Below are 25,891 nucleotides of genomic sequence, written 5' to 3' on the forward strand. Positions count from 1 at the left end.
AGTGTACGGATAAGGGAATTTGGTGTAAAATGAAGCCCAGTGGATTCTGATTGAAAGATAGTCCGAGCATCTCCAATGAGATAGTTGGTAGGTCAGGACCACTTTCTCTTTGGTGAGAGGATGGTTTGGTTGTCTGATAACAGCTGGAAAGAAACTGTCCCTGAATCTGGAGGTAATGGTTTTCACACTTCTGTACCTCTTGCCCAATTCTGTAGCTCCCTACTCAATAGTACTCTGAGAGAATCTTCACCAAAAAGGTCCGTAGCCGTTCAAGCAGGGGGCTCGGCACCACTCTCGAGTGCAACTAAAGGAGGTCCATAAGTGCAGGAGATATCCAGATCTTCACCCAGGCAGCACTGGATTGAAATGAATCTGGGTCACTGCAGTTGTGAGGCAGCAGCTCTACAAGTTGTTCAACTGTCCACCCTAGCCTCTGTTTTAATCTCTGGCCTTTGTTCCAATCATCTGCCTATCAACCCCTCCCCCTTGCCTGTGTCCACGTTATCTGCCACACTTTGTGCTGCTTCTCTCTTCTCACCCGGCTTTGATCCCCCCCCAACCCCCAACCCAACAATCAGTCTGAAGAAGGGTCCCAACCTGAAACGTCACTTATCCGCGTTCTCCAGAGATGCTGCCTGACCCACTGAGTTACTCCAGCACTATTTGTGTGCCTTATTTCCACCTATCACTTGCCTGGCTTTGGCTTGCTCCCACATCTATTCCAGTTTTCTGCCCCCTACTTCAATCATGGTGAAGAAGGGTCCCGACCCGAAACGTCATCTATCCATGTTCTCCAGAGATGCTGCCTGACCCGCTGAGATACTCCAGCACTCTGTGAAACGTCATATCATATCATATCATATATATACAGCCGGAAACAGGCCTTTTCGGCCCTCCAAGTCCGTGCCGCCCAGTGATCCCCGTACATTAACACTATCCTACACCCACTCTCCATGTTCTCCAGAGATGCTGCCTGTCCCGCTGAGTTACTCCAGAACTTTGTGTGTTTTTACCCTATTTAAGAATGTGTTTCAACCGTGCCAGTGACTTAAGATGTGCATGGTGTCAAAGACAAGTCATTAATCTACTTCTTTCGTGTCCATCGCCTGTGTTCCAACTGTTGCATCACTGTCATTGCCCGTCCTGAAAAGGATACAAGCTTCCGGCGACAATCAGTGGGAGCCATCGCGTGTACAGTAGATGATGGTGGTAGCAGAACTAGCTTAGGACACTTGCAGTTTCCAGACCCGCGATGTGGACGCTTCTGCTACGGGGCTAATACGTTAATGAAAAGTAAAAATGTGCTACACAGCTCAGGCTCTTTCTGTTTCCACAACCTTTAAGGTGGGTTTTGATGTTCTAGTGCTCTGCTACGGTAAAAACCCTTTGTGGTTTCAACTTGCTGGTCTCTTTAGCTTTGAGACTATGCAGTTTTCCTTTGTGGTCTACCGGAGCTCTTGCTTTTAGAGTCCAGTCCAAGGCTGAGTGAGAGAGCAGTGCTGGCTTTGGGTCGGGAGATCATTGTTTGCTGCAGTGTGAGGTGAATAAGTGTCCTTGTGAGGCAGGGGACATTAACAGACTGAACCAGGGCACAGGGCCACCTCTCAGACCACTGGCTGGACCAGAGTACAATGGGTGTTTTTGTGGGTGATTTCAGCATTGTTTCCTGGTGAAGTGATTTGAGTACTCTACCCAAGCACAGAATCCAGGAGAATTGTCATTAAATCCACGTCTAAGCGGGATGCTGCCTGACCCGCTGAGTTACTCCAGCCCTTTGTGTCTTTTTTCCACCTGTCACCTGCCTGGTTTTGTTTTGCTCTCGCCTCTCACCTCTCACCTCTCACCTCTCACCTCTCTTCCAGTTCCCCCCCCCCCCCCCCATACCATCAGCCTGCATAAGGGGCCTGACCTGAAACACCACCTATCCATGTTCTCCAGGGATGCTGCCTGACTCGCTGAGTTACTCCAGCCCTTTGTGTCAGAATTTTCATGAATCAGTTCTTCCGTAATCAGAGAACCTGTACCTGCTGCTGTTCAGTTGCCATGGGCGTGTGCCGTGAAGTCAAGAGTGTTTAATCATCACGTGCACTAACAGTGGAACAATGTGATTCTTGCAGCAGCGTAACAGGTGTGTAAACATTGGTAATATAAAATAAACACACATTCTATAAATTAATAACTACAAAACTAGTGCACCCCCACCCCCACCCCCACCCCAAATGAGTTGATAGAAGCTCATTGTCCTGACATGGTTTTATAATGAACTACAGGACACAAAGTGTTGGAGTAACTCAGTGGGTCAGACAGCATCCCTGGAGAACATGGATAGGTGACGCTTCGGGTCGAGACCTTTCTTAAGACTGGTCTTGACCCAATGCTGCCTGACCTGCTGAGTTGCTCCAGCACTTTGTGCCATTATGTGTATTAACCAGCATCTGCAGTTCTTTGTTCCTGCACTTATACAGAGCTGATGTGTGCTTGCAATGCAGTCTGGATTCAGTAGCCATGTTCCATTGGAACTGCTGAGGGCCTACTTCCATGTTTCTCTCTGATTGTAAAACATCCCAATGCTACTACAAGCACTCTTTAATCAACGCCATGATTTTCCTTTGTGACAGACCTTGTTTAGCATCAACACCAAACACAATCAGAGTTTAGAGCATCAAAAATAGATCAAATCCAATCTTTTGGCAGTTTCCAGTTATTATATAATCTCATGTTGTAACTGGGACACTTGCCTCATTCAATACATTCCTTTTAATTTCTATTTTAAACACATTGATTTCCAAACAATATGTTTTTGTGCCATTTGAGCTCTATCTTCAGTTTCAATACCATGTCTCTGAATTCTCGTATGATAGTTCACAATTAGCCACAAAAACATTGTAAAGCTCTGACGAGGTGTGTATGTGCAGAAAGAAATAGTTCCTCTTGGGTTGAATGGTTTGAATACAATGGCTTGAACTTCTGGATCAATATGAATGGAAGAAACATTTTCACTCCAGAGTTGATCCTTAATGCATCTCTCTCACTTCCAGCAGAGTTTCTCTCACTATTTCTCAACGAATCACCACAAATGAAGTCAGTGTAGCTTGATCATTACTCATTACATAACTGATTACAGTTCGTACTCCCTAAATTGAAGTATTCCACAAGTTTTGTGGTAGGTATTTCAGCAGTGACCCATGGAAGGGTTGCTTCCAAGATTTTCTTCAATGTCCCTGCCATTTGCCATTCTTTGTCCTGATTCTTTCTTCACCGATCAGTTAACAACTTCAGTACTCAAAAGTCTAATGCCATACAAGATCACACCGAAGCATAACATCAATTCTGCAGTGCTTTCAAGTTTTGTTGTCTTTGCAATTGATTTCACGTTTTTATTGACTGTATTCTCGTTTATCTCCTTGTCAGTAGTTTAATCCTAAGAAGAACTATTTCTTGCTGCACAGATAATCTTCTTCAATTCTTTACATTGTGTTTGGGTAGCTGGTGAATACTTTCTAAAAATACATTTTCATCCTTGGTACTTGTGGCTTTAACTTCGTAAATTTGATTTGTATGAACAGTGATCAACATCACTTACTACCTTAGTGTCATAAAACTCCGCATAGAAACGGGCCCTTCTGCCCACCTTGTGCATGTTGACCAACTTGACCTGTGCCTGCTTTGAACCCAGATCCCAGGTGATCCATGGTCAGAGCGGACTTGGTGGGCCGATGGGGTTGTTTCCAAGCTGTATCTCTAAACTAAACTAAACCCTTTAAATCCTTTCTATCTGCCACATGCATTGCTTGGTTGAATGTGAATGATAGTCAGTCTTCTTAGGCCCACTCAGTCATGGCTGACCATGGGTGAAGCATCCTAGTTGGCTGTTTGCTCCACACCTCGGCTAGAGCAGCGTTGCTTGTGGCTGAAGAGACCAATGCGGGAGTGACCGTCTCTGTCGCAAAGGTCACATTTGTGTGTGGTCTCTGGTCTGTTGAAGTTGCTGCGCTCCTTTCTGCGTGCCCGCTTTTCTGCCGCTGCGTTCATCAGTTTCTCTTCCCCCATTTTGAGATGTTGGTTCAGGGCTCTCCCAGGACTCCACATCGATGTCGAGCGCCTTCAAATCTCTCTTACAGACATCCTGGAACGTAGCTGGGGGTGGCCGATGGTTCTCCTACCAGATGTCAGCTCTCCATAGTGGATGATAGTCAGTAATATTTAACATAATATACATGGGGTCTTTAGTCAGACTCAAAAATACCTTACCAAAGCATTATCAAAGATTTTTCAAGCTAAAATGGGCATGATTGTAGTGGAGGATTCTAAAGCCCATTAATGTAAATGCAATTAGCGTTTCCAGGCAGAAGGATCTTCTCTTTCCACAGGTGTTGCCTCATCTGTTGACTGGTTTCCAGCATTTTTCATTTATATTTTTAAGTAATGCTATATTTTTAAGTAATACCAATGCTGCAGCGGTAAAATTGCTGCCTCACAGTGCCAGAGACCCGGGTTTAATCCTGACTATGGGTGCTGTCTGTGCGGAGTTTGTACGTTCTCCCTGTGATCTTCACATAGATTCCTCCAATAGATTTTCTCCAGCTGCTCCGGTTTTCTCCCACATTCCAAAGACGTGCAGGTTTGTAGGTTAATTGTAGGTATATTGCTCCTAGTGTGTAGGATGCAAAAGTGGGATAATGTAGAACTAGTGTATGGGTGATCGATGCTTGGTATGGACTCAGTAGGCCAAAGGGCCTGTTTCCATTCTGAAGAAGGGTCTCGACCCGAAACGTCACCCATTCCTTCTCTCCCGAGATGCTGCCTGACCTGCTGAGTTACTCCAGCATATTGTGAATAAATGGGCCTGTTTCCATGCTGTAATCTCTAAATAAACCCAGTTCAGTCCAGATTCTTTCACTCTCCTTGGCTCTGAGAATTCTTTCAGTTTGTTATTTAGATTTCCATTAAAGGCTACATTTGAATTTGCAGTGTAGGTCCACACCCTAAACACTTAATGTGTAAAGTAAGTTTTATCTCGTGTCCCTTTTTTGGTTCTTTTGCCAGTCATTTTATTCAATGTCCCTGTTTTTGACCCAAGAGGAACCTTTTTTACAGAACCTGCACATGGATAGGATAGGTTTCGAACGATATGGACCAAATGCAAGCAGGTGGGACTAGTGTAGATGGGCATGTTGGTCGGCATGGGCAAGTGGGGTTAAAGGCCCTGTTTCCATGCAGTATGTCTCTGATTCTAATCTGCACTGTCTGATTTGTTCAATATTGTGAAGACTTCTATCAGATCTTGCAATCTCTTCTGTTCCATGGAGAAAACTCTGATTTATCCATGTAACTAAAATTCCTCTTCCATGGAATTATTTTGGTAAACCTCTTCTGTTCTTTCTACTTAGCCTTCACCTCATTTCCAAAGTATGGTGCTCAGAAAAGGATGCATTATTCTGGTTGGGGCTGAGCCAGTGTCTTATTAAAGGGTTCATCATGACTTCCTTGCTTTGGTACCTTGCACTGTTGTGCATCCATGTATGATTTTAAAGCATCACTACTGAATATGGCTTTACAGTCTACTTCAGTTTCTTAAACAAGACTTTGCCTGTTAAAGAAACAAACATGCCGCCCATGAATGACACAAGCTCGGGCTGAAGTAACTCAGCAGGTCTGGCAGCATCTCTGGAGAACATGGATGGATGTTCTCCAGAAATGTTGCCTGACCCATTGAGTTACTCCAGCACTTTGTGTCTTTTTTGGTAAACCAGCATCTGCAGTTCTTTGTGCCTCCACTTTGTCTCTTAAGATTTAGTTTAGTTTAACTTTAGAGATACGGCGTGGAAACAGGCCCTTCGGCCCACCGAGTCTGCGCTGACCAGCGATCACTTCGTACACTAACACTTTCCTACACATTAGGGACAATTTACAATTTGTACCGAAGCCAATTAACTTACCAACCTGCATGTCTTCGAAGTGTGCATGGAAATCGGAGCACCCGGAGAAAGCCCATGTGATGTTGGGGATAACGTACAAACTCCGTATCGGCAGCAACCGTGGTCAGGATCGAGCCCGGGTCAGTGACACTGTGAGGCACCACCTCTACCAGCTGCACCACTGTGCCGGCACTGGCATCCTCACCTGGCATCTGGTTACCAGGTTCTAATATTGTAGCTCTCCACAATCACAAACATTAGATGGACCCAGTCAAATTTTTTTTACCACTTTGGTAAACAAAATATCTTCTTGCTTTCCATACCATGAAAGGATTTGCATATTGAATATACGTTTCGTGGCCCATTTCAGTTTATAAAAAAACATATCCACAGCTGATTTATTCATCTGTGGAACTGTTCCATGCATGTATGCACACATCAATCACACAAGTCACAGTTACATATTGCACACCAACCTGTAAACATAGGTCACAAAAATGACCGTAAATGGCAATGGAAATTTAATACTTCTTGAGAAATAACAAAAGGGAAGTGGGCTTTGGCTCAGGTTGTAGATGAAATGTTCTCCATTAATGCATAATAGTGCAGGAGTCGGCCTGACTCTCCATTGAACATAGATGATGAATAAAATGAGCTTTGTTTCCAAATCAGGAATCCAATGCGATATTTGGCTTTGTTGCAATCCACCAGAACCCCCAGCTTTGTCACATCTTGCTGTTTTCCTTGCTGTAACTTGTTGAAAAAGCCTGTTAAGCAAAGTAACCCGTCAAAACAGTTTGGAAGGATGAGGGGGGATTTCATTGAAACCTACCGAACAGTGGAAGGCCTGGATAGAGTGAATATGGAGAGGATGTTTCCACTAGTGGGAGAGTCTAGGACCAGAGGGCACAGCATCTGACTAAAAGGATGCACCTTAAGAAAGGCGGTGAGGAGGAATTTCCCACATTCCAAAGACGTGCAGGTTTGTAAATTAATTGACTTCTATAAATTGCCCCTAGTGTGTAGGATGCAATACTGGGATAACATAGAACTAGTGTTTGGGTTATTGTTGGTTGGCGTGGACATGGTGGGGCAGAGGGGACTGTTTACATCTGTATTTCTAAACTAAACCTAAACTAGTAGATAGTTCTGGAAAGACATCATTGTGAACATTAAACTGCATAATGGGATCGGGGAATACTGTAGATATTAAATTTTGAACAGATAGAGAACAAAATTTGAAAGTAGCTGCATTTTGGCCCACAGTCAGTAGTTGTTGATCATCTTAAGAACAATCCAGATGCAAGAGTAAAACTGTTGGTTACAGAGTTAGAAAATACCTGCAAATGCACTTTAGTTTAGTTTGGAGATGCAGTGCGGAAACAGGCCCTTCGTGTTAATGTGCGAATCCGCACCGCCCAGCGATCCCCGCACATCAACACGATCCTATACACACTAGGGACAATTTTACATTTATACAAAGCCAATTTACCTACATACCTGTACGTCTCTGGAGTGTGGGAGGAAACCGAAGATCTCGGAGAAAACCCACGCAGGTCACGGGGAGAACGTACAAACTCCGTACAGACGGCACTCGTAGTCAGGATCGAACCCGGGTCTCTGGTGCTGAAAGTGCTGTAAGGCAGCAACTCTACCGCTGCGCCACCGTGCCGCCCTTTAACTGCAGAACTACAAGACATTAGTCTTGCCCCAGTGACAATACGCCGAACTTTGAGTTAAACGATTGTGGATTCCCACTGTGTTCAATTTTGTTACATTTTTTAAAAATCGAAAAATTGAGGTAAAGGGCCAAACTAAATCACTCAGAACGTTAGATAAAGACAGGAGGGGAACTCATTCAGGGAGTGCTGATTAAAGTATAACCTGAATTAGTTACAAGGGGAAGGTTTGCTGACATTTACAATATCCGGCATGCTGGCCTTTGATTGAAACCAATTTGCACCACCTAGTGGGGGTCAAGGAAAAGCGTTCACGTCGCGGCCCTGTTTCCACCAATCTTCCCACCACGACGCACAAAAAGCACAAGAAGCACATTATATGCAGATGCCGAGAAGTGTGTTCAGCTCTGGCTGAACAATTTCTAATCTCGTGATGTGGACTCGATAAGAAGAAGACCTCCTAGTGGACAGAGAACATACAAACTGCACACAAACAGCACCCAAAGTCAGGATTGAACCTGTGTCACTGACACTGTAAGGCAACAGCTCTACCACTGTGCTGCCCTAACAATGTACATGTTCTTTCTAAATGTTATTCTCTCCTCCAGCAGCCGCTGTATTTTCAGCTGTCTCTTTAAATCTCCTCCTTTAATTGCACTTTGGATTTATGCCTCTCCAGAACTCCACCCTCCATCTCAGATCCAAAAACCCACTCAGAAAAGATGATTATTCCAAAAAAATGTTGCAAGGGAAAATATGTTAGTTTTAGTTAGTTTATTGTCATGTGTACCCAGGTACAGGGAAAAGGTTTTGTTGGAAACATTGGTTCTTCCATGATGTTGCTGCTGGTGCCAATCTACATTGGAGACCAATACATTCCTCTAATCAACCTGTCAAATACAATTAGTTCAATAGTCATTTATTTGTCACATACACAAATGTGTAGTGAAATGAAAAATTACCCGCAGTTCAACAATAAGACCAATAAGAATAATCAATAAAAATGCAATAACACACACAATCATAAACTAACACCAAACAAAAGAAACATCCATCACAGTGAGTCTCCTCCAGTCACCTCCTCACTGTGATGGAAGGCCAGAATGTCCTTTTCTCTTCCCCTGCCGTCTTCTCCCGTGGTCAGGCTGTTGGAGTTGCCACCTCGGGGCGGTCGGGGCTCCCGACATTGAAGCCCCCGCCGGGCGGAGAAAATCCCGTGTCCTATTCCAGGCCGCGCCGGACGGTGAAAGGTCCGCGGTGGGCCGACCCAAGCCCCGCGATTTGGGGCAGGTGAAGACGCTGCCGCTGCCGGAGCTCCCGATGTCGGCCCCCACCCAGGGGCCTGCGGGCTTCCGACGTCCAGGCGGCCCGTGCCGGAGCCTCCGGAGACGAGTCGCAGCCGCAGCCGCAGCCGCTCCCGCAGCATCCGAAGGCAGCCAGCTCCGCAGGTGGTGAGTCCGGGCCGCGGGCTCTGCGAACCAGAGCCCAGGTGGTCCCAGCCGGAGCCCGCCAGCTCCAGGTGCATGGCCAATGGTAGGCCGCAGCAGGAACGGAGACGCGACACAGAAACAAAGGTCGGGTCTCCGTTAGGGAGAGACAATGTTACAGTTCCCCCCCCCCCCCACCACATAACATACAACCACAAACACTACACCATATTTAAACTACAATTCAGACAAAAACAACAAAAAACACAAAAGACAACGGACTGCAGGCAAGCCGCAGCTGCAACGGCGGCGCTGGCTCCTCCTCCTAAGGTTAATCCTCCTAAGTTTTGCTTACATTATTGCCACATGTACTGAGGTACAGTGAAAGGCTATTTTGTCACGTGCTTTCCAATCAGCAGAAAGACTACACACAAGTACAATCCAGATATCGACAGTGTGCATGATGAAGGGATAACGTTTAGTGCACAATGAAGTCCTTTAAAGGTATTCTGTGGATTTCCAATAAGTTAGATGGGAGGTCAGGACCTCTCTCTGGTTGGTGTTAGGATGGTTCAGTTGTCTGATAACAGCTGGGCAAAACTGTCCCTGAATCTGGAGGTGTGCGTTTTCACACTTCTGTACCTCTTGCCTGATGGCAGAGGGAGTGACCGGGGAGAGACTCGTCCTTGATTTTTCTGGTGTCCTTGTCGAGGATCTTTCAAGATTAAAATAGTGTCTTGTACAAGCGAAGTTACTGTAAATAATTGAGCTAAAAGCTCAGATCATCATAGCTGAGAGTTTATGTTAATCCTCGTTCTCTTTCTTTACAGAAAAGAAACTAATAAAGAATCGGGTAAGTCTGACTTTGTGTGTTAGATGAATTACAGCATGGAAATACTGTCACTATTTTACAGTCATCATCAAGATTCATCTGGCAGGATATAGAAAATGGCGTGTTCAATTTTGAAGCTATCCCAAGGGCACAGCAGATGAAGGAAATGTTACTAAGTTCCTAAGTTATAGGAGCAGAATTAGGCCAACTCCACCATTCAATCATGGCTGATCTATCTTTCCCTCTCAACCCCATCCCCCTGCCTTCCCCCCATAACCTCTGACATCCTTACGAATCAAGAATTTGTCGATCTGCATCTTAAAAATACCCAATGGCTTATCCTTCAGGGTAGCCTGTGGCAATGAATTTCACAGATTCAGTCTAAATACCTTGATCCACGATGAATCATTCTATGATCGATGATTTCAGCAGCCCAAGATTTTTAAACCAAATACAGGGACATTAATACTTCCTCATTATATGCAAACATACTCAAACCCTTCCTCTCCCTGCTGCTGTGCACCCACACACACACACACCACACACACACACCACACACACACACACCACACACACACACACACCCCACCCCCCCCCCCCCCCACACACACACACACACACACAGTGTATTCTAAATAACTTCCTGGAAATTATCAGATTATTGTTCCATTTCAACTCGTAGCATTGTCGAACCATGAACATAATATATAACACAATAAATTATTGGAAGAAAATACATCATACAAAAGGTTCAAAAGCTTTCTTATTTAAGAAGTTTACCAAATTTCCAAATGCAGTCACTAAAATAACTGGCAGCAGGAAATGAGTAAAGGAACTGACTTTCCTAGAAAAACTGTCTTTAATACAAGCCTTCAAATGGTTTAGAATATTTCCCTGCAGTTACATAGAGTAAAGACATTTCATGACAGGTGTGCTGGCCAACTTATCAAGTGATAATGACACCTCTCGATGGCGTGGGTTTTCTCCATGTGCTCTGGTTTTCTCCCACACTTCAAAGACGTTTGTAGGTTAATTGACTTCTGTAAAACTAAGTGTGTAGGATAGTGCTAGTTTACGGGATGATCGCAAGTCAGCGCGGGCGGCCCCAATGGGTCGAAGGGCCTGTTTCAACGATGTATCTCTAAAGTCTGAACAGCCAGTCAATTATTTGCTCAAATATCCATTTAATTTACTTTCATTAATAGTTTGGTTTTTCTTTAATTGATTGGTTGACACTTCCTGAATGCCTGGACATTTAATATCATTTGCACTACTTTCGCATTTGACATAAAATCTAATTGCAAAGTTTCCGTATTCAGGGGGTGATTACCCATGGTCCCTGCTGTTGGTTGTAAAGCCCAAGGTCAAGTCCCCAGGGCAGTCAGGGAGTGGAGGCTCCAAAAGAGCAAGGTTGTCCCACAGTAACACCTGGTGGCTGGAGCATGCAACTGCAAGCGTTTCGATTCAGTTCGATGAAGGCCTGAGCAGGTTCCCGACCCGAAACGTCACCTATCGACGTTCTCCAGAAATGCCGTCTGACCTGTTGAGTTACTCCAGCACTCTGTGAAACGTCACCTATCCATGTTCTCCAGAAATGCCGTCTGACCCGCTGAGTTACTCCAGCACTTTGTGTCTTTTTCTGTCACCCAGCATCTGCAGTTCCTTATTTCTCCATTTTGAGTGCTCCACTGCATAACCTCCACAAGGTATACCTACTTTGAAGAATGTGTAGGAAAAAAAAACTGCAAATGCTGGTTTAAATCGAAGGTAGACACAAAATGCTGGAGTAACTCAGCGGGTCAGGCAGCATTTCGGGAGAGAAGGAATGGGTGACGTTTCGGGTCGAGACCTTCAGACTGAAGGGTCCCGACCCGAAACATTACCCATTCCTTCTCTCTAGAGATGCTGCCTGTCCCGCTGAGTTACTCCAGCATTTTGTGCCTATCTACTTTGAAGAAGTTCTTCTCCAATCTCTGGTGGGACTTCTGCCAGACCCTCTCTCAGAGTTCACCTCGTGATTCCTGCTGCTCCATTGCTGAGTCTGAGGAAAGGTCCTGACCTGAACTGTTGCCCATCCACGTTCCCCAGAGATGCTACATGATCTGCTGAATTACTCCAGCACTTTGTCTTTTTTATGTAAACCAGCATCTGCAGTTTCTTGTATCTTCAATTTGGCTATTGTCTCACATTTTAGCATTGTAATGCATGTGGGACATCCCCGACACACAAATGGGATGAGTTTGAAAGTGAAGGCTGCTAAAACTGTAAGGGAGGAATGGCATGCTACATTAGCAACCTGCATAACAGAACACTTTTGAGGTGGTGAAACACTCTGGATCCATTACCATTCGTGATTTGTAGTAAAGTCTGAGTTCATTTTAGACCTGTGCCCAATTAACTGCAGTATTTGCTCTGCCAGTAGGTGGCAGAGTGCTGGGATCTCCCACTTCAATCAAACATTGCTGAAACATGAAAGGAAGGGATGACTTCTGTTTTTTAGAGAAAATGCTCGAGTAACCCGGCGGGCCAGGCAGCATCTCTGGAGAAAAGACGAAGGTGACATTTCCCGGTTGGGACACTTCTTCAGACCTGCTGACTGACCCTCTGAGTTACACCAGCATCTGCAGCTCCTTTTCATTTCATTATGACCAATTGATACCCCTAGATTTGCATTAACATGAAATCTAATGTAAGCAGATCCTGTCTGCAAATTCGCAAGAAGGCAGCTTCTTTCAGGCTTTATCGCAGGGCGTGCAGTGTGCAGCAGTTAGTACGGCTACCTCATCGCTCCCAAGACCCAGGCTTGCTCCTGACATTAGCTACTGGTTGTATGGAGTATGCCAAGGACCATGCATATCTCTATTGGGTGCTCCCGTTTCCTCCCACAGTTAACTATCCCTGAGGAGAGGTAAATGGTCAAAAGAATTAAAGTGTACATGCGGGAGAATAAGTTGCAGGATCATGGGGAGTAAAGAGGCAGGGGACGGGATGGATGGGATATCTGTACTGGGAGCTAGCATGGACCCTGTGGGCTGAATATCCTTCTTCAGTGCTGTAGCAAAGTACACAACAACACAATAACACTGGAATATCAAGCAGGCATACGTCACCAGGCCCCTTGTCTGTCCTTCCATTCAACATTACCCTTCTTTAGTCAGAGGGTGGTGAATCTGTGGAAGTCATTGCCGCAGAAGGCTGTGGAGGCCAAGTCAATGGATATTTTTAAGGTGGAGATTGACAGATTCTTAATTAGTAAGGGTGTCATGGGTAATAGGGGGAAGGCAGGAGAATAAGGTTGAGAGGAAAAGATAGAACTGCCATGATTGAATGGTGAAGTAGACTTGATGGGCCGAATGGCCTAATTCTGTTCCTATAATTCATGTACATATGACCTATCCTATTCCTCAAAATCTTTTCTGTGTCAGTTCCACAAAGCATTCAATTTCCCAATCTTTGGAAGATTGAGTGAGAGACAGAGGCAAGTCAGAAGCAGAGGCATACACGGAGATAGAGAAAGTGGGATAACATGGAGCTGGTGTGAATGCGTGTCATAAAGTCATACAGCGTGGAAACAGGGCTTTCGGCCCAACTTGCCCATGTCAACCGTCATCTACATCTACGCTATAGGAGTGGCACGGTGGCGCAGCGGTAGAGTTGTTGCCTCACAAAGCCGAAGACCTGTTTTTGTTCCTGGCTATGGGTGCTTGTCTGTACGCTGTTTGTACATTCTCCCTTTGACCGCATAGGTTTTCTCCGGTTTTCTCCCGTACCTCAAAGACGTACAGGTTTGTAAATGAATTGGCTTGGTATAATTGTAAACTGCCCTGTGTAGTGTGCAGGGATAGTGTAAATGTGCAGGGTTGGTGCTGATTTGGTGGGCCGGAGGCTTTGTTTCCGTGCGGCATCTCTAAACTAAACTAAAACTAGTCCCACCTGCCTGCATTTGGCCCATACCCCTCTAATCCTATCCTATCCATGTACCTGTCCAAATGTTTTTTAAATGTTGTGATAGTGTTCGATGGTTAGTATGGACTTGGTGGGCCAAGGGTCTGTTTCTATGCTGAATCTGTAAACTAATTGAAACGGAGATGGAGGTACAAATGAAGGCGGAGGCAGAGAGAAAGTCTGTGATCAGCTGGAAAGCAGTGGCCCTGACCACCTGTGTCTCCCACGGCAGTGCAGGTAATTCACGTGAAATGAGAAATGCTTTGGTGGAGTGGTTGAGGTTACTGTGGAGAAAACGGATCCTTCACAATGGTGAAAGGGGAATGAACGGGAAGATGTATCTGGTGGTGGAATCGTACAGGAGGTATATAAATTATGGAGGAAGATCGGTTGAATGCGGTGTAATGGGCTGAAAGTCAAGGACAAGGAGGGATCCCATTCCCGTTTCTCTTCAATTTAAAGCACATTCTTATTCCAACATTTCCATTTCCAATTAACAGTCCTTAACCTTTTTCTTTCACCTCTTTTTCTCTGCTTTTTCAATTTTTTTCTCTCAATTCTTGCAAAAAAAGAATTATTTTTCTCTCACTGCAGATGCTACGCTGCCTGGTCTGCTATTTCCAGCATTTTCTGTTTTTATGACTAAAACACCACATCAAGGATTGTGATTTTGTTTTAAATACCCAAGCAGCCCAGGCATTCTAATTTAACAAAGAATTTACATAACTATTTCCTGCTCCTAAGAGACGTGGAGGCAAACATTTATGTTGAACTTTTTAAAAAGGTGCAAATAATTTTGAAAAGGTGTAGATTATTTGTTAGCAAGTTTTCAGCTTGTTCAGCACTGAACAACTGATGTTTTTTACTTGAAGTTCTGGGATGGCTATATGAAAGGCATCTTGCTCGCATGACTTTGTAAATGGTAGCCACTGGAGGGAGGGCTGTTATTTCAAGATAGAGTTTAATGGCCATGTGTGCCTGCAACAAAAATTCTTACATACTGCAGCTTAACAGGCCCATTAATTCAATAACACACAAATAATTGCACAGTGATGCCTCACAGCGCCAGTGAACCGGGTTCAATCCTGACATCGGCTGCTATCTGCGTGGAGTTTGCACCTTCCTCCTGAGACTGCGTGGGTTTCTTCCGGGTGCTCCCGTTTCCTCCCATATCCCAAAGACCTGCGGGTTTGTAGGTTAATTGACCACTGTTGATTGTCTGTAATGTGCAGGGAGTGGATGAGAGAGTGGGCTAACATAGACTTAGTGTGAGGGGGTGATCGAGGGTCTTCGTGGACTCGGAAGGCTGAAGGGCCTGTTTCCATGTTTCGCCTCTAAACTCTAAAGATCCAAAAATCAATAATACAATAAATTAATAATCAGTAGGACTAGGTAACTGCCATAATGCAAAATTGAAGTCTGTAGTGTGATCAAAAGTAAAGTCCATAGAAGTTCATAAAAGTTCAAAGCTCATAATTGCTAGGAGAGTGGATAGATCCGAGGATGTCCTGGTTGGTTTGCTCTTGGGCCTGGCCATTTGTGGGTCACGGCGCCAAGCAGACGAGGGCTCTGCCCGAGCCAACTGCCTGCCCCTTTTCGTCCGTGCCCAGTAGTCCCTTGGAAAAGAACACTCGATCTCCACGGGCATCATTGATGGGTTCCGGGACCGCTGGGCACCGCGGGGGTTGACTGTATCCGGGATCAGGATTCTAATATAGTCATTTGATGTTTAGTAGTAAAGATACTTGGCAATTTTGTATTATGGTGTTGGGTGTTATGTTATTGTTTGTTGTGCAAATATTATAATAGAGGTCAGCCTGGTTGTGCAGCAGTAGAGTTGCTGCCTGACAGAGGCAGAGACCCGGGTTCGATCCTGACTACGAGTGCTGTCTGTGTGGAGTTTGTACGTTCTACCTGTGACCGCGTGCATTTTCTCCAGGTGCTCTGGTTTCATCCCACACTCCAAAGATGTACATGTTTGTAGGCTAATTGGCTTTGGTAAAATTGTAAATTGTCCCTAGTGTGTAGGATAGTGCTAGTGTACGGCAATGCTGGTTAGCGCATACTCGATGGGCCGAAGGGCCTGTTTCCGCGCTGTATCTCTAAACTAAAGTATCGTAAATAATTGAATAGATTTACCTTTGTAAAAAAAAAAGATCTTAGTCGCTGAGCTAGTGATAGTGGAGTGTGGTGAAAGGTGGCCCTGAGTTGCCGGTGCCGTACCCAACGGCAGGCCAGGCTCGTTGCCGCGGAACCAGGAATCCACCCGGAGAGGGGGGCCGCCGAACACGGACCCTGCCCGCCCCATGGACCAGGGAGGCAGTGCAGTGCATCTCGATGGTGGAGTGGGCCGCTGCAGGCCCGGCAACAGTCTGGGGCCTGGCTGGACTGGGCACCGCTCCAAGAGGCCATGCACCTGGACAGGACATGGCCCACAGTGATGGAAGACACTAGGGTGGAAGATGCTTGGCCAGGCTGACCCTGCAATGCTGCCAGGACAATGGGCCTTCGTAGTCGGGTCAAGAACCCTGCCCTTACAACAACTAGGACATGAAAATGGTGCCAAATGTGGCAACGACGTTCACTGTTTCAGTACGCTACTGTTATACACTTGTACTGTATCTTTGATACTTATCTAAGATGTATTAAGTGCTTATGTATAGTGATACCTGTAATGAACTGTATACAAAAATGAAGTTCACTGTACCTCAGTACAGGTGACAATAAAGTACCCGTGAACCACTAAAGTGTTGGGTGGTGTTCAATAGGCTGATGGTTGTTGGGCAGAAGCTGTTCTTGAACTTGTGGTCATGGTTTTCGGGCTGTTGTACCTTCGTACCGGTGGTAGTAGTGCGTTGAGAGCATTGCCAGGGTGGTGTGGGCCTTTGATGATGCTGTCTGCCTTTTTGAAACAGTTCCTCCTATAGATCCCTTTGATGGTGGGAGGTCAGTGCCTGTGATGGACTGGGCAGTGTCTACCACTCTTCTGCATCCTCCTTGTGTGTCTGGTATTCATCAGGAGCTTTTGCTTTTGCTATGACTGTTGTGAAACCCCTACCTTTCTGATACGGCCAGGAGGATTTTGGAGAGCTCTGGGGCAAATGGAGGCAAATGGGACTAGTCCAATGTGCCAACTTGGTTGGCATGGTCAGGTTCATAGTTCATAAGTTATAGGAGCAGAATTTGACCATTTAGCCCACCAAGCCATTCAATCATGGCCGATCTATCTTTCCCTCTCAACCCCATTCTCCTGCCTTCTCCCCATATCAAGGTGGGAGTACAGCTCCATGACTCTATGATCTTCATTTATTCTTTTGCAGCCCATGTGAATTACCAGGGCAGCGGTGATCTTGAAGCAGCAGATTAAATGATTGCATCGTATGGGAGGCGCATTCTCAATCTCGTTGTACCCCTGTACAATGACAATAAAGATATATTGTATTGTATTGTAAGTTCCCCATTTGAATAGTTTGGTGCGATCATAAGCCAGAATGAAGCAGGCGTGCAGAGTTCAGAATGACCAACAGTCAAGCATTTGCAGCAACCAGCTGACTGGATTGATCAGTTTGGTGCTTACACTGTATCCCGCCACAATCTGCTGAATGTTTTAAACTCTATAGATTTGAAATTGTCATGATCGACATGCTAATCTGTTTCTTCAGCAGCATGTCAGCAATGTGTCGGACGGAACTGCAGATGCTAGATTACACCGAAGATAGACACAAACTGCTGGAGTAACTCAGTGGGTCAGGCAGCATCTCTGGGGAAAATAGATAGGTGATGTTTCGGGTCAGAACCCTTCTCCAGACCCTGAACAGGCCTGAGGAAGGGCTTTGGCCCAAAACATCACCTATTCCTTTTCTCCAGAGATGCTGCCTGACACTCTGAGTTACTCCAGCATGTTGTGTCTATGCCAGTGATGGTTGTGTTTGAACTGCAGGACCTTGGACATTACACGACAGAGGTGCACGCTCTTCCTTCATGTACTTGAACATGGGGACAACAGTGGCACAGTGGTAGAGTTGCTGCCTTACAGCGCCAGAGACCCGGGTTCAATCCTGATTACGGGTGCTGCCTGTACGCTCTCCCCGTGACCTGTGTGGGTTTTCTCTAGGTGCTCTGGTTTCCTCTCGTGCTCCAAAGACATACAGATTTGTAGGTTAATTGGCTTGGTAAAATTGTAAAATTGTTCCTAGCGTGTGTTGGATAGTGTTAGTGTATGGAGATTGCTGGTCAATGAGGACTTGGTGGGCCTCAGGTCCTGTGTCCGCGCTGTATGTCTGAACTAAACTAAACTAAACTAAAATGTACAGTCCAGGACTGAGTGGTACAAGGGGCAGCCTGGAGCCTTCAGCAGTCAGAGGACAGACACTGAGGCGTGTGGTGGATGGCTTCAGAGACATAGAAACATAGAAACATAGAAAATGGGTGCAGGAGTAGGCCATTCGGCCCTTCGAGCCTGCACCGCCATTCAATATGATCATGGCTGATCATCCAGCTCAGTAGCCTGTACCTGCCTTCTCTCCATACCCCCTGATCCCTTTAGCAAAAAGGGCCACATCTAACTCCCTCTTAAATACAGCCAATGAACTGGCCTCAACTACCTTCTGTGGCAGAGAATTCCACAGACTCACCACTCTCTGTGTGAAGAAATGTTTTCTCATCTCGGTCCTAAAAGACTGGAAAAAAACCCCCCCAAAATGACCGATTCCTATTATATTTCACCCAGGCTTGACATTCGCCAAATCAGAAAGGAGAATAAATTCTCCAAACATATTCTGCGGACGACGAGATCAGAGACAAAATAAATCAGACTGTCAGCATAACCACTGATGCTCAAAAAGGATAATGTTAACGTGTAGGAAGGAACCGCAGACGCCGGTTGGCATTGAAGGTAGACACAAAGTGCTGGAGTAACTCAGCGGGACAGGCGGCATCTCTGGAGAGAAGGAATGGTTGACGTTTCTTCAGTCTCCCTCTGTGGTTGAAGATGGGTCTCGACCCGAATCGTCACCCATCCAGAGTGTCCCGCTGAGTTACTCCAGGTTTCTGTGTCGTTCTCGGTTTAAACCAGCAACTACAGTTCCTTCCTACACATGTACCCAGTTTCTCCAGACATGCTGCATGGCCCACTCGTTTACTCCCAGCTTTTTGTGTCTACATTGATAATGTTAATCTTAGATGAAGCGCTCTGTAGACGAAGTGGAAAGTAAGCTTCTCCGTTTACCCCTTGAACTACGGAGACTGCCATTTGTAATATACTTTTCGCCTCAAAGATTGGTCACGGTTTGACGCCGAGGCGATTTATTATTAAATGATGATACCAAATTCGGTTAGGTGAATTAGGCGGCTCTTGAGTTTAACGCTTATGGAAATAAAACGGTGCGCCGAACTGCCAGACTACTTCATGGGGATTAAATCACCAAAACGGCCTGGAATTTAAAGAAAACGTCTCTCCCTCCAATTCAAAGAGAGAGGGAGAGAGGGGGAGAGGGGGAGAGGGGAGACTGACCAGTGTGATGGGGCAAGGGGGTGGGGATTGAGGATGGGTATAATCGCCTTTCTGATTGAAGCTTTAATAAAATATGTTATTAATTTTAGGTGAAATGGAAGAAAATAAATCAACGGTGAGTACCAACATGTTATTTTGGGAGTTTTTTTCCTATGTGCTTTGGCCAACTGATGTTTGCAACAAGATAATATTTTAAAAAACACTTATTTCACCATCTCACTCCCATAATACCATAATTCATAGTGGCTGAATTAGCCCCTTTGGCCCATCAAGTCCACTCTGACATTCGAACATGCCTGATTTATTTTTCCCTCTCAACCCAATTCTCCTGCCTTCTCCCCGTATCTTTAGTCTTTAGAGATCTTCAGAGAAACAGCATGGAAGCAGGCCCTTCAGCCCACTGAGTCTATGCCGACTGGCGATCTACTCTAGCATTATTCGAAGCACTAGTGACATTTTGCAATTTCTTACTGATGCCAATTAACCCACAAATCTGCGTGTCTTTGGAGTGTGGGAGGAAACTGCAGTGCCTGGAGACAACCCACGAGGTCACGAAGAACGTACAAAAACTCCTTCCGGACAGTACCCATAGTCAGGGTCGAGCCTGGGTCTCTGGTGCTGTAAGGCAGCAACTCTACCGCTGCGATACTGCGCTGCCCCAATCAATCAATCAATCAATCAACCAATCAATGTTAAGTTGCTTCAACTTTAAATAAGCAAAAGTGCCTTGGTGCAGCTTCTATGCTTTGTTAAACCACACACAAGCTGTAAAAGGAGCAAAAATTAATGTCGTGATTATAAAAAGATTCACTGCCAAAATGATTGGAATTGTTATTGTATTAAGTTCATGAGGGGATGAGTTGCTTTGTAAAGAGCTGACACTGTATTAAATGTGCATACCTCTGAAATTGGCGTAAATCTCCACTGTGTATTGTGTTGAAAATACCAACACGGCATGCTATGGAGATGTGCTGCAAGCAGAAATCATTCTTTGTTCTGCCGAGAAGAATAGAACGAAGGGGGATTGGGGGCGGGGGGGAGGGGCTGCTGAGAAGAAGGGGGGGTCCCAGTGGGGTGAAGGGGGGGAGAGGGGAAGCCACCGAGAATGAAGGGGGACCTGTGGGGTGAGGGGGACTTGTGCCAGGTGCGGCAGCAGGCAATAGATAAGCCCTCTGAGGGGGCGCTGTGAACTGTTTATGTATATGTTGTTATGTTTGTAACCGGTTGTCGGCGGCAAAACATGATGACACTTGTGTGCTGCCTTGGTGAGGTCTGCTGTATGATTTTACCGGGTTGTACGCAAAGCAAAGCATTTCTCTGTTGTCTTCTAAATGCAGAAAAATGAAGAAGTCCTGTATGCCACAATAGAGCACACCAACCCAATTGTTTCCAATGAGGAAAATTCAGTGAGCCCCGGCACGTGTGAATATGCAGTGATCAACTACAGCAGCGTGCAAGAGACCCCTGTGTCAGAACAAGCCACACACGAGTATGAAGAAGTGGGGCCCAGAAAGCAGGTTGTGGAATAGGAACAGACTGACATGGTGACAATTTATCACCTGCCACCAAACACTCACTTGGAGATTATAGAAAGTGCAAATGCTGTTTAGTGACTTTATCCTCAAGGACACATTAAAAATGTTTTATCATGAAGAGACTTTCGTCAGAGTTCAAATGAGAATTGTTCACTCTAATTGATGTTTTTGCGGTTTTGCGCTTTTGCGGTTGCAGCTCCTAGACTGTGGAACAGCATCACTCTCCCCATCAGAACTGCCCCCTCCATCGACTCCTTTAAGTCCAGGCTCAAAACCTATTTCTCCTCCCTAGCGTTTGAGGCCCTCTGAGGGGGGCGCTGTGAACTGTTTATGTATGTGTTGTTATGTTTGTATGCCATTGTATGTTCTTTTTTAGTACCTGGACTGATGTACAGCACTTTGGTCAACGTGGGTTGTTTTTAAATGTGCTATACAAATAAAATTGACTTGACTTGGCTTGTTTGATAGAGGAGCTGAAATACCACCCTTTCTCCCCCCTCACCCCCGTCTTCTGTTCCCCCTGCTTTCAAATGAACATCCTTCAACACAATATGGAACATGGAACATAGAACAAGAAGGGACCCTTTACAGCCCTTCAGCCCACAAAGTTTGTGCCAAACATGATGCCAGGTTAAACTGATCTCATCTGCCTGCACATGATCCATATCCCTCTAGCCCCTGCATCTCTATGTGCCTATCTAAAAGCCTCTAAAATGCCACTGTCATATATGCCTCCACCCACACCTCTGGCAGTGTTCCAGACCCCACTCTGCTGTGTAAAGTGCACATTTCCATTAAACTTTCCCCTCTCACCTCATAGCCATTGCCATTGGACATGTTGTTGGACATTTCCACCCAGGGTAAAAGGTTCTGACTGTCTACTCTATCTACGGCTCTCATAATTGTAAATACGTCTATCAAGTCTCCACTAAACCTCTGACGTTCCAGAGGAAACATAATATGTTTATTAATTTACCTCATTCCAGAGTGCATTTATTTGAACCAAACTGGGAGGTGATGAAGATGCTAAGAATTAAGTTTGTTTTATATGGATATTAGACAAAACACATAAGCGATTCTATGGTAAATTAGCAGAACTTTCTCTTCCTTTATCTATAAATTATATAGCGTTTCTGTTTGAAGTATGAAAAGTAGTAATTTGCTATTGGAAAAAGAAATTCTTCACCCAGTCAATGTAAACAATCCTGGCTACATTTCACCGAGAGATAGCGGGGAAATTTCTTATGAGAAACTTTTCCACCTCAATTTAGTCAGCTTTCATTATTATTCAAAGAGGGAAGTATGCTGGCAATTATAAAATATTTTTTTCGTTTTATTTGCCTGAAGTTGATTGGAATGTTAAGGTACGAATTATAATTCTTAGAAAGGAAATCAGTCTTGAGAAATAGAACACAATAAGGAATATTGACCTGCTGGACCAGATTGTACCTATACACTTTATTTTCCAATCAGGCAAGGTAAATAGAAACACTCTTCAGGGACATACGACACCGCAATTGCTGGTATCTTGATCAAAAACAAAGTGCTGGAGGAACTCAGCAGATCAGGCAGCATCTGTGGATGGAATGGACAGACAATGTTTCTGGTGGGGAGATCGAAACAAACTGCTGGAGTAACTCAGCGGGTCAGGCAGCATCTCTGGAGAAAAAGGATGGGGTACGATTCAGGTCAGAACCTTTCTTCTTTCTGGTGGGGAGCCTTTTGAAGACGAATCCTGACCAGAAACAGTCTCTGTCCATTCACTCCTCAGATGCTGCCTGACCTGCTAAGTTCCTCCAGCACTTTGTTTTTTTTGGTATAACACCTACTGCAGTTTTTTCTGCTCTTACCCAAGACTGATTTCACCTGCTATAGATTTATTGGGATTCAGATGTTTTTCAATTTATAGAAGAGAATGTATGTAGCCTTTCATTCAACTTTGGTTTTAAAAATGTGATTTGTTTTTCCAAAATACTTGAAACATGAATATCAAGAATGGTGCCACTCGTTAAATACAGAGAGTGAATGTAAACAAAAAGTAAACCGACATGTGCGAGAGCATAAATATTGAACATTGGGAGGTTTGTATTTTTTTAAATCAGTCTTCTTGTATATTTGTAACTAAACTGGTACTTGGCATTTTGATTAAATATACCAGAGTGATGAAATCAATCTATGATGGTCTCTTTCATATTTGGTGTTGTGACTAAATCTCTCAGTCTTTGGACACATCAAGGGAATGGATATCTTGCAGGTTCATAATAATAATAATAATAATAATAAGCATTTATTTTATATAGCGCCTTTCCAGAAGCTCAAAGCGCTTTACAAAAACAATCATAACATAAAAACAAACAGACAAACTATCCTAACGGAGAAGCGGCGAATAAACAGCGCCAGCGTCCTCTCACGTCAGGGTCCGGCAGTATACAACACAAAGCACAGGACACACAGATACAATTTATAACACAAACAGCCATCACAGTGATTGCTCTAGGCACACCCTCACTGTGATGGAAGGCAAAGAAAAGTCTTATCTCCTCCTCATCCTTCTCCCGTGGTGCCACGAGGTGATCGAGGCTCCCAACTTTTTGAAGCCCCCACCGGGCGATGGAAAGTCCCAGGGCCGAGCCGAGCAGGCCGATGAAGGTCCTGAGCCCCCACCGGGCGATGGAAAGTCCCAGGGCCGAGCCGAGCAGGCCGATGAAGGTCCTGAGCCCCCACCGGGCGATGGAAAGTGCCGCGGCCAGGCCACGCAGGGCGATGAAGGGCCTGCGAATGGGTCGATCGTACCTTGCGCTTCGGGGCGGTCAAAGCTGCTACAGCTGGAGCTCCCAAAAGCCGGTCGCCAGCCAGGGACCTGCGAGCTCCCGATGTTGCGGTCTGCAGGGCCCACGGCCGAAGCCTCCGAGAATTAAAAACTAAAGGGTGGGCTGGCCTGAGTGTTGTGTGGGTGCTGCAAGTTTGTTGGCTGCAAAGAAACATTCCAGGTCCCCAGAAAACTAGTCTGGAACTAGCTCTCCATTTCTTCTGCGCCTCTGGTTAGGACACATATTACCTGATCCAAATGGACAAAGCTTCTGTGGTTGACACAAAGTTTTGGAGTAACTCAGTGGGTCAGGCAGCATCTCTGGGGGAAAAGGATGGGTGACTGAAGAAGGGTCCCCATCTTTTTCTCGAGAGATACTCCAGCATTTTGTCTATCTTCGGTACAGGACAGCATCTGCAGTTTCTTCCTGCATATATTATCTGTTCCACTGCGAAATCTCTTCAAGGTAGGCCTACTTTGAAGAAGTTCTCCTCCCCTCTCTGATGGGAGTTCCGTGGCAGTGTGAAGAAGAATCCTGACCTGAAACATCACCCATGCCTTCCCTCCAGAGGTGCTGCCTGACCCGCTGAGTTACTTCAGCACTTTGTGCCTATCTTTGGTCTAATCCAGCAAATGCAGTGCCTTTCTACACAAAGTTTTGTCGAAGTCTCGACATGGCGGAGCTATTTTTCCGCGCTCAACCCCGTTCTCCTGCCTTATGCCCGTAAGCTTTGAAGCCCTTACAAATCAAGATCCTATCAATCTCCACTTTTAAAATACCCAAAGAGGTGGCCTCCACTGCCAACTCTGCCACTGGATTCTACAGATTCACCACCTTCTGACTTTAAAAAAATCATCCTCCTCTCCATTCTAAAGATACATTCTTTTATTCAGAGACGGTGCCCTCTGGTCCTGGACTCTCCTACCACTGGAAACATCCTCTCTACATGCACTCTACCGATGCCTTCAGTCGATTTGGTCCCCCCCCCTCCCTCCCCCAAGGCCATTCCCCTGTTGCTTTATCCACTCGCCCTCACTCCCCCCTCCACCACCGCCGCTGCCTCCTCGTCCTTCTCCCCCGTAGTTGCTGATATGCTCCTCTGTGGAAGGTGTTTTGACAACTGTGGGGGATGAGGAGCAGCGGAGTGGACAGAGTGACGGGAGGAGGAGGTAGAGTGGAGTGGGGAGTGACGGACAACAGGAAGAAGTGGCAGCTGGTGAGAGGAGAGAGCCCCGCGGGTGACCGAGCGCATCCTGCTGGTGGCGGCGGCCCGAAGAAAGCGCTGCCGGCCAGGGGCTACAACGTGAGCCGCATCAGCCAGACCATGCAGCAGCCGGTGAAGAAGGGCTCGCCGGTGCCGACCAACAGCAGCACTTATTTTAAGGTGAGGGGACACCAAGTGCTGGGGTAGCCCAGCAGATCGAATCAGTCTGAAGAAGGGTCTCGACCCGAATCATCACCAATCCATGTTCTCCAGAGATGTTGCCTCCAGCACTTTGTGTCCTTTTGTGTATTAACCATCATCTGCAGTTCATTGTTTCTACTGCATACGAATGATAATACCTTACTTGGTTATAGCAGATAATCTGCAATAACGGACCCCCACCCCACTCCCCCCCCCCCCCCCCCCCCATGGCCTGTTGTAACTTCACTATACATTGAGGAGAAGGGTCCCAATCCAAAACATCACCCATCCATGTTCTCCAGGGATGCTGCCCGAGCCGCTGATTTACTCCAGCACTTTGTGCCACTCTCTGAGCGTTGGGACACACGTAACATCCAGCTTGTCCTCTGGAGTACTCGCGCACGCCCCTTCCTTCCTGCACTTTTCACGCCACCTCTAGTTCTGCAGCAGGTTTTGTTTCTTGCGAGAGAGACGATGATGTTGTATGGGTGCCAGACTTGAATTTCTGACAGTGTGTGCAACTTGTGAGAGACGGGCGTGAAACTTGTAGTGATCCAGGATGTGTGATGGTGTGAAGCAGAGTGTGAATGTTAGATTCAAACTCTGAATGAAAGGCATCCTTTAAGCATGGGTGAGGAGAATTAAGCATCGCCAGAGGTTTACGGCATGGGAGTTATTACAAAGCATATTCCTCTTTCCATCTCGCATATAGTTTGATCAGGCTGGAATTTTATTCCTTGGCACGCATGAGGATGCGGGGTGATCTTATAGAGGTGTACAAAATCATGAGAGGAATAGATCGGGTAAATGAACATAGTCTTTTTGCCC

At 45.6% G+C, this 25,891-nt stretch overlaps 1 protein-coding gene across 1 annotated transcript in view; it reads left to right on the forward strand.

The window, feature by feature from the left end:
* The window catches only part of LOC144598516 (uncharacterized), a 39,214-nt gene extending 16,313 nt beyond the window's left edge, over positions 1–22,901 (forward strand). The window contains exons 2-4 of the mRNA XM_078408682.1: positions 9,855–9,877; positions 19,403–19,428; positions 20,651–22,901. Of these exons, the coding sequence (XP_078264808.1) occupies positions 9,855–9,877; positions 19,403–19,428; positions 20,651–20,842 (241 nt within the window). The 3' untranslated portion in view covers positions 20,843–22,901. The remainder of the gene's footprint in view (positions 1–9,854; positions 9,878–19,402; positions 19,429–20,650) is intronic.
* The last annotated feature ends 2,990 nt before the right edge of the window (positions 22,902–25,891 follow it).

This window comes from Rhinoraja longicauda, chromosome 12 (assembly GCF_053455715.1).
Source record: "Rhinoraja longicauda isolate Sanriku21f chromosome 12, sRhiLon1.1, whole genome shotgun sequence".
Lineage (NCBI taxonomy): Eukaryota > Metazoa > Chordata > Chondrichthyes > Rajiformes > Arhynchobatidae > Rhinoraja > Rhinoraja longicauda.